At 38.3% G+C, this 9,994-nt stretch overlaps 1 protein-coding gene across 1 annotated transcript; it reads right to left on the reverse strand.

Moving 5' to 3' along the window:
• Positions 1-1,889: 1,889 nt before the first annotated feature.
• On the reverse strand, positions 1,890-8,045 carry LOC106644804 (dietary and metabolic glutamate transporter-like). Its single transcript, XM_089597838.1, has 5 exons — positions 8,021-8,045; positions 7,532-7,761; positions 3,912-4,137; positions 2,886-3,831; positions 1,890-1,929 (listed from the first exon to the last, which is right to left on the reverse strand). Exons 1-5 carry the CDS (start codon positions 8,043-8,045, stop codon positions 1,890-1,892), a joined length of 1,467 nt encoding a protein of 488 aa, XP_089453964.1.
• Positions 8,046-9,994: the final 1,949 nt, after the last annotated feature.

Consider the following 9,994-nt stretch of genomic DNA (forward strand, 5'->3'; position numbering starts at 1 on the left):
ACAATCGCCTCGTCGTCAGCGATGAGGCTTTTTTTTCGTCGCTAATGTCATTGTCTCTCTCGTTACTTGCACATATTAATGCTAATGACATGCGCACAGTTGTTGCAGCTAAGTCGATTTTAGATTCCGCGTGCGAGCTCGCGCATGCGGACACTTGCACAAATGTTTAGATAATCGGTACTGAACTTTTTCTTTTGCTTCTTCTTCTTCTTTTTACTCTCAGGGGAACTAATATGCAAAAATGAGAGTCTTATCATCGCGAGTGTTGATAAAAAATACATTTCGCAACGACGTTTGTACAGTAAAGCGCCGAATAGCTGACGCGCGTAGTTTGAAAAAAAAAAAAAAAAAATTATTTGTACACGCATGATTGTCGTCCCGATAGCGAAATTAATCGACGACGTTGCAACGTGTTCCGTTGATGTAAGTAAGTATAATTATTGCGCTACATTTTTCGTGATCTTGGCACGCGGCGTATCTCGTTTCGCGTGCCAGATTTAGTTGGATTCTCGGATGAAAATAAAAAGAGCGCGTGTACGCGTCTAACGAGTAAACAAAAACAACGACGGCGGTCGTTTTTTGATGGGCCATACCTATAGTATGGTAGAATCAGCTAAAAATCATAATGATATCCCCAAAATTCTGACTAGCTTGAAAAAAAGAGGGTAGTAGTTTCAATGTATTAAAACAAATTGAAACCGAATTTAACAAGTACAAATGTCAGCAAGAGCCCCCCAAAAAATGGCAAAAATGGCCAAAACATATTTTTTGCGTCTAGAAGAAAACCGAAGAATCGTGCATAAATAAGATGTGCATGAACAAAATGAGCCGCGTTGGGTTCAGATCGGTTCAGTCGTTTTTTCGTAAATCGCAAAAAAAAGCCATTTTGAGCCATTTTTTCGAAATTCAATAACTCACACTTTATACAATATTTAGAGCTGAAATTTTAACAAAAGACAGATATCATAGCCCTTATCATTCACACGAAATTTCAGCTTAATCGGTTCTAAACTTTTCGCAAACCGAATTTAAAAATAGTTGTTAATAATTTTTATACATTTTAGAGTATATACTTGGGTACTCCAATTGGAACGTTTTGTATATTCTAAAAGTGGACGAGAGTATCGCCGAAATTATTTCAAATTTTTCCTTCACCATAAGCCAGTGCTACGGGCTCGCAAAGTCGTAAGGTATATCTTCCCAAAATAAAAATTAGCGCCCGTAGCGCTATACCCATCAGTAAAGGACTATTGAGAAATTCTTTCAAAGGAAGTTTTAGCGTAGCCTGAAAAATTACAACTTACTTATGGTCTGCGCAAACAGCACAAGAAAAAACCATTACATAAATGAAAAATCCTTTTTTTATAGTACTTGTCCGTTTCAGAGTTTGTAGTATGCCAGTTTTCGTAAAATGGCCCATACGTTATGCGTTATAATATACAAATAATGCAGGTATCAGGGAAAATTTCCGATATTGTTTTGATGTCGTTTACGCGGGGGCTCGAGGTCGAGTGCATTGACTCGTTCGATGGGAAGGCAATGCACTTGTTGCGCGCGTAAACGTACAATAGACGCTTGTCGATACAATGGTATAGGTACAGCGCGCGATCTCATTTGAATTTCCAGCAAAACATTGTTGGGTGCAAGATTGTACTATGAACTCAAAATCTCACTCTTGCGACACGGCAGTCGACTCGAAGTGCGAATAATACCGACGCGATTACGTGATTTATGATTTTTCGGCGTTCTTGAAAAATAATAAGAAACGAGTCGAAGGAGGGGACGCAAACAAAGAAAAAAATAACGAGATTTACGTAATGCCGACACGTGAGACCTGTTGAAATACTTTTTTCTCGGGTATTATTACGAGTTCCAAGATTGCATTGAATTCATCGGTAAACAGATTTCGAATTTTTTTTTTCTTTTTTTCTTTTTGCACCCAATCGACCGATACGAGGGTTCATTATATACAACGTATACCAAGGGATCTTTGAGTCAGTAAATGCAGTCGTTGTGGAACAGATGGACAAGTGAGTGTATGGTAAGGTCAAAGTATTTATTTATTTGCGTCCAATGGTAAATATGAGAGTGTATACGAAAAGTAAATAATATTTTATTATAGAGAGAAAAAAAATCTTGATCGACATTGCCCATATTTGTGTAATATCTGGGTACAAATATCAGATTATTTTAGGCAACGAAAGTTAAGAAATGCTGCTTACTGCTTTTATTATTAAGACATTGACACAACAAATTGATTTAAATGCCAATTTACGTTCGTAACGTTATAAAAATTGAAATGTCTCTAAAAGCTCCGATTTGATGCGGCACTGAGTGCTTGATTCGTTTGGATCCCGAGGCAATCCTAATGACAACAGTACATTATATACAAGCAACAGTTTGCGTCTCATGCGTTTAACAACATTTGGTACACAACACAAATATATGTACATACATGGTATAAAATAAAGTTACAACTTACAATGGGGGCTCATTTGCCGCTAGGGGGCGTTCGCCGTCACATGAGCTGATAATCGCGTGTATTTCGTATAGATATACTAAGACGTATAAAGTATCTCGTGTGATGGCGAGCGCCCCTAGCGGCATAGTAGCCCTCATTTATAAAAATTTCAATCACTTGACTAGACTACACCGACGCTAAAAGCAAAAAAACGCTTTTCACCCGTGATTTTCGGGATGTAGTTTTTCTCCTCCCCAGCGTCGATAACATACAACACTCGAAACCCACGCCCACGTTTCACATGCAAAAAAAAGAGGTCATCAATGAAAAGCCACGTGTTGCGAGGAATCACAATGCCTCCTTGATGACGACGGGTGCCTGCAGCAGTACCAGCTCCTCTTTCGACACCTCGCCCTCGCCTCGCTTGTCCTTCCTCAGGAACTCCGGATTGTTCCATTCCTGGACCTCCCCGCTGGCCCACAGGACAAACACAACGTTCGTCCCGAGCAGCACGCCAGCCACGATCCAAAACACCACACGCCACTCGGCCAGCGTCTGATTCGGCGTCAGCACCCCCACGATGTACGGCGTGAGTATCCCCGTGGCGGAGGCCATGCAGTTGGTCAACGCCATGAGGGAGCCCGCGTAGTTCGGGGTGAGGTCGAGCACGTTGACCTTGACACTGGGTAAGGAGCTACCGAGCAGGAACATGGCCGCGGTGATGGCAGTGACGACCGTGACCCTGTCGCAACCGGCATACGACGCTCCGATGAGGAAAACCGCCGGGCCCACCGAGGCAACTGAGGTCCCGAACTTCCTGACCTTCGTAGTGGTCGCCCGATTGGTCGCCACCAGCCAATCCGAAAGCCACGAGGTTATCAGGCTCCCGAGCCACATGAAGAGGTACGGCAGTGCCGACAGGTAGCCATTGTCCCGGATCGAGAACTTCATTACGCTTGACATGTACTTGTTGAGGTCACTGACTAGAGTTAAAAAGCCCCAGCCGTTGCCGATGGACGCCGCGCTGAGGGCCCAAACGGCTTTTGAGCGAAGGATACGTCCCCAAGGTACCACGGGGACTTCCCGGTGCTTGTGCTGGCTCAGTCGGTCATGCAGGAACTTGGCCTCCGCGTCGGAGATGAAGGGATGCTCGTCCGGGCTGTCGTAGCAGAGGATGACGAATAGGAGGAACCAGAGGATGCCAAAGCCACCGAAGAAGTAGAAGACCCCCGGCCAGCCGAGGCTCGAGCGTTCGAGGATCAGACCTGAGAGGGCGCTCGCGAAGACGGTGCCCAGGGGTGCCCCGGCGAAGACGAGAGAACCGGCCATCGATCGCTCCTCCACGGGAATCCAGTGCGAGAGCATGACATCTTCGAATCAATATTTTACATGGGTTAATTTTTGTAAATCATGTTTGGAGAGGTTATTGGGTAGTTTGGAGTTTTGTTACTTGCTGCTGGGAACATCACGCCGCAGGTGAGGCCGGAGACAAGGCGCAGGAGGATCAGGGCCCTCGAGCCGCCCAAGTGGACGGCCAGGGGTGACAGGGTTGTTAGCGCGCCGGTCACGAGGATCCCGAGGCCGAGGGTGTACTTGCCGCCGAAGCGCTCGGCGATCATGCCCCCGGGGATCTGGGTGAGCGTGTAGCCCCAGTAGAACGAGGAGAGGATAACACCCTGTAACAAGTTTCGGGAATCTTGTGTTAGCACTTAAAGGTGTTTCAAGGGGCACTTTGATGGGTGCTTAACAATGCCCATGTGAATTTAAGATAGAGGGAGTGGCTCTATTTAAGGAAGTGCAACCATTTTTGCGTGCCGTTGAAATCAAGGTCAAAAAGTACCTTTATATGTATACATTAGTTTGACTCTGTACATATATGTACTTGATACTGTAACGTCACGAAATAAAACTTTTATCCATCCACCGGCTGAACTATAATTAAACTGTAATGTCGTTAAAAAAAATTAGCATTGTTTAGTTGACAGAGTGTAGCTTGGTTCAATATTTTCAGCGGTTACAGACACATTTTGATAAAAAAGATACCTATTGAAATTGCTTGAAGAATAATTTCTAAAAGTAGTTCCTTTTCAGGGTTTTTTTATTTATTTTTTGCAAAAAACGTGCACGGAAACTTTTTAACTATAAGACACGAATGATGATGAAATTTCTATTGCAAGTTTCTTTTTGTAGAAACAAGATGGAAGACATGGTTGTGTATTTTAATGTTTTAGTGTTGAAATTCCAGCAAACAATCAAACTACACAATATATCGAATGATATCAATTGTGTACCCATACCACTTTAAATTTATTTTAGTGATAAAATGTTCTAATTAAGGGAGTTCTATCGGTTATAGAATCAACAAAATATGTAATAAACGTATTCAACGTAAAACCTTTAGTATTGAATGGTAGTTTTCGTATCTGGTGGCGCATTTCTTCAGGGCAAGCACCAGACCCAAGGGACCTGCGCAACAGGTGCTAACTCTATTTTTCTTACTGAGGGCGCACTAAACGTCCAAATGTTAAAAAAAACGCCCAAAGTAGGAAAAATGATTTTTCGCTATAGTGTGCGGAAAATGGATATTTTCCGCACTGGTATTAGTGTGGAAAATCGATTTTCCCACATAGTGTGCGACAAAGGTGTGCGGCAAAGGTTTTTCCGCACAGTGTGCGGAAAAGGTGTGTGGCAAAGGTTTTTGTCGCACAGTGTGTGGAAAAAGTGTGCGGCAAAGGTTTTTGCCGCACAGTGTGCGGAAAAGGTGTGTGGAAAAGGTTTTGCCACACACCGGAAAAAATTTTGCTACACACTGGAAATCAAAATTCAAACCTATTTTGTACCTATTTTCCTCACACATGCGAAAAAACTTGTACGCAACTCGTGCGGGACGATTTCCCGCACTCGTGTGATAGACTCGCACTCGTGGCCGGTGACGGTAACTCGTACCTTGCGATCACACTCGTGCTACGCACTCACTCGTGTGCTCAACTGGTACTCGGTCCCGTCAACTCCGGCACTCGTGTGAGTCAATCACTACTCATGCGGGAAATCGTCTTTTCCGCACTTGTTACGTAAATAACTATTTTGTAATTAAAAAAATGTTATACGTGACGAAGGTAGTTAATGTCGAAATTACTTGGCTTTCAATCGTTTTGTAATTTAAAATAAACGTTTTTAAATAAAAAATCCATCGGATACATTAACTAGAAATATTGGTCATCCAGAAAAAATAAAGCTTCAAATTTTTACATATATTCACTCATATAAGGTGAATGTCCGAATTATCGCTCACTCGAGTAGACGAAATGTCCCAATTATCGGTCACTTTATTTTTTTTATTTTTTTTTTACAGTTCTCAGATACACTTTCAATGAATAACAAGGTGGATTTGAATTTAAAAAAATTTATTTTTTGGTGTTCCAAGAACAATTCATGTTTGAAAAAATTTTTATTAAGATTTGAAGAAAAATTATCGATAATTGGGACATGAGCGATAATTGGAGCATTCACCTGAAGTACTGTAACTAAGAGTTAATGACTTGTACTGATAGGGAGTAAACTTCTGTAAGGTGACTTGGACGTTTTTTATTGAAATGATAAAAATCTCTGAAACTCAGATATAAAGTATGTAAAAAAAGTATGCCGAATTCATTTGCGGTAAAGAAACACTGTGGTTAACCACTTTATTTGCGAGGAGATAGCTATTGAAAAACTTGCCACTTTAACACGTACTCTTATGAGAATTATCACAAAATCGACTGTAACTTTAAAAGTAAGTAATAAACCTCAGAAATTTTAAATGATATTTATGTATTTTTGTATAGAGGAAATTCGAAGTAAAGTATGAAATATTAATGTTTCTCCTTGCCACTTGCACTATTTTCCGGTACTTTTCTGGAAATTTCTTCATCTTGAACCCATTTTTGTTATAATAAGTATATTTATCAAAAAATGAACTGTTGAAAAGTGTTTATTTGATGACGACCTCTCTGGCACCTTATCCTATATATTATACCAATCGCCCAAGCCCCTAAAGTACTAACTATATTCCTATCCCTGACTAAATTTGTATACAAAAATTGTATTTATAGAGCACAGCTCTTTTGTATGAGAAAATACACAACTTGTATGTGATTTTGACATATAATTTGTGTAACTAAGCAGCTAACACAAAATTTTTAACCGTGTAGAAGTGCATCTGATGTATTTCGATATTCGATAACTTTAAATTGTTGGCAATAACCTCAAAACACAAAGAGTTGGACTTTACATGGATGAAAAAGATCACTTGCGTTTAAGTATGTTTTTTAACTGTTAATTATGGCTTACCAGCAAGTACTTATTCATGAACTGTTAACGAATAAACTGCATGTGATGGAGACAGACATTACATTATAGGTTAGAAACAAAAGGTTAACAACAATACTAGACCTATGATTACTCACTTTTAGTGATTCAACTAAAGTGATATCAATAAATACTTGTTTCTTTGTTCGATGCGAAAATTTTGGCAAAGAATAATTGATTAACTGCAAGTGATCCTTTCTATGTACGAGCACAACTGTAGTGTTCTTCGTGTTTTGACAGAAACACATTATAAATCTACATTCAAATTGAGATACTTTAAAAAAATACAACTTAAAGACATTACAAAAATAATCATATTAGTTTGCTATCAACAATGTAAGTAACTCTGTCGAATCTGACACTTTCTAAAAGAAAAATTACCATACGAAGACTAAAGCAGAGGGAACGCATTTAGTCACTGATTATGTTGGTACAGCCTCACCGAAATGATTGTTTTACAAAAACAGTAGCACAGTTAAGTAATCACTGATTTTGTGGTTTTACAAATGCTCATCAACACTGTTGTCACGTACTTTATAAAAAATAAAAATTTCAATTTCACACTTAAAAACGTGAACTGATGCACCCTTAGATTTGGAGAGATTAATTGTTGCACTTAAAGACCATATTCTACAGATTCATCAAATCTTGTTTTGTGTTCTTAAAATTTGAAAAACAGCCCATATTAATGCCACTTTCTTACTGTAACCTAAAGCACCCCACCTGCTCGTATTCACTCCACTCGTAGGTCCCACCCGTGAAAGCAGTCGGACGGTCGGGAGCATCGTTTTCGAGTCCAGGACACGTGTCGTCGGTAAAATTGGTCTTCTTCTCGTGGATGGGCACCACCATTTGCGTCACTGTAATGGATAGACAGACCCGCATGGCGTATGCACTGAACAGAGCGAGAAATCCCATGAAAACGAACACCCATCGTTGTGGGATTTGAGCGCCTAAAAGTAAAAATTTCAGTCGTCTCACACTATTTTTTTTTTCCAACACCAGAAATATGGTTGACAACAAAAATCAACCGGTTAATTACTACTGCATATCTGTCTAGTATATCTTCTCATTCCTTACAAGGTGAGTGATCAAGGTAATTCGGTTCATAAAAACTTTAAACGCGCCTACACTTGAGTTCTATCATTTTTAAATTATGAACATGTGAACTTAGCAAAAAGATTCGATTTTTCTAGGAAAACAAATACTTACAACACGGCTCGATTGCAGATGGCATTAAAAGGCCGGCGGTAGTATAAGTGTGACGAAGATGGACCTTTTTCAAACAAAGAATTTTTTCTTTAGGCGCGCAATACAATGTCGCACGAATCGATTTAATGGCGTGACACAAGATACATCTGAGTTTTGGTAAGTTTACCAAATGTGTATACACTGGAGGTGCGTTTTTGGCAGATGTCGATCTGTTTGAGCTGGTGAACCGAATGGAGCGCGTCGAACAATTGGCGCTTACTTTAAAGTACTAGGGTATCTGCTCGTTACTGGTAACCAGAGTGAATATGAGACGAAGAATTAGTCAATAAATTTTTTTCACGTCATGTATACAAATATTTGATTGTAACAAGTAACAAAAAAAAAAAAAAAAAAAAAGTTAAGACGCTGTCTTTAAGTCAAGGTTAAAGCCGCATGGCGACATCATGATTTATGTGCGCATCAGCAATTTATTTACTTATCCAGAAAGTGTAGGTGTTGGCTGTCCGATACGCATGTACGTAGTATCGTATGTGCTATCGTTGGTGCACGTTTACACGATATCTTTATATGTATGGGTAAATTTTTTTTTTGATAAAACACCTTAAGTGCGTCGTATTCTGCAGTAATGAGCCGAAGCGATTGGAAATCATTGAATTTCATACATGTGCGGGAATCGTAGGAATATTACAAGGCTGGTGAATCCAACATTTTTGTTAGATGAATGGAATAGAACACATATGTGAAATTATTATGGATGAAAACATTTTTTTCTCAAAACTTAAGGTAATATTATTGTATCCATATCAATGATTTAATCGTATAAAGTTTAAAATTGTTGGTGTTAACAAGAATACGTTTTTATAGAAGTATACACAAATGATTTTTTATTTCTGCACTCAAGAAAATTTTATTTAAAAAAAAAGTTTAACGTTCACAATTTGAGAATTTACTTTTGCTGAAGTAAAACTGGAAAATATTTAACATAAAAACGGAGACTCAATTAAACTTAATCGTTAACTATGCTGTATTATACGTGTTGTGATAAACACATTTTAAATGTGTATTGATTAAAAATTTTTTTTTTGCACTTCAGTTCAATGTTTCAGAAATAAATATTTAATCAATCTTGGTGCCAATACAACATTTAAAAAAAGTGCATACGTGTTGTTTAGAGTATTAGTCTTACTTTAAATATCTTCAGCCGTTCACTTTTATACTCAGCTCGACATCAAACTGATATTTATCATCCACACACAAACAGGTCAAGTAGTGTGGAAGAAAATATTTTTAATGATTAATAATGATTAAATTTGTTGTTTTTTGACAGTCTTTTGATAGTTTAAGGGAAAAACGTATAACAATACTGAAAACTGTAACAAAAGTTATCGTTTAAAGTATGATCTGAAAATGCATCATATCAAAAATCCTTGAAGTATTTATTATTTCACGATTTTGTTGGAAGACACATCTTGTAATTTTTTTTTTGGAAATCATCATTTCAATAACGTTTTTAAATAGAATGTCATTGAAAAAGAAAACAAGTTCAAGATATCTTCCAAAAAAAATTTACATTGTTTCTCAATGTTATTTGAGAAGATAAGTTTTTCAAACGATTATAACACAATGCATGTTTTAAATAAAGTTTTGAGATATACTACACTCGTTTACTTAGCTTTTGAGCTAACACATGTATGCTCGAGCGCGCGTGCGACGCTATATAACATATACATTTTTTTTCTTTTATTTGTTGTGCTCGTGATCCCCCGTGAGTTAAATAAAGTTTTGAGATGCTACACTCGTTTACTTAGCTTTCGAATCCAGTTTCGATGTGATTGATACAGCTGAGTAAAATTAATGAAACACTTTTTTACAGATAAAAATTTATTGTAATAGTATGTGACGTTTAATTAACTCAATAAAAACTTAGGATGAGTTTTTTTTAACTAAATATGTATGAAAAAAATTTCATCATTA

This window comes from Copidosoma floridanum, unplaced genomic scaffold (genome assembly GCF_036245765.1).
Source record: "Copidosoma floridanum isolate Cflo_tuat_1 unplaced genomic scaffold, Cflo_Japanese_pri ptg000040l, whole genome shotgun sequence".
Classification (NCBI taxonomy): Eukaryota; Metazoa; Arthropoda; class Insecta; order Hymenoptera; family Encyrtidae; genus Copidosoma; species Copidosoma floridanum.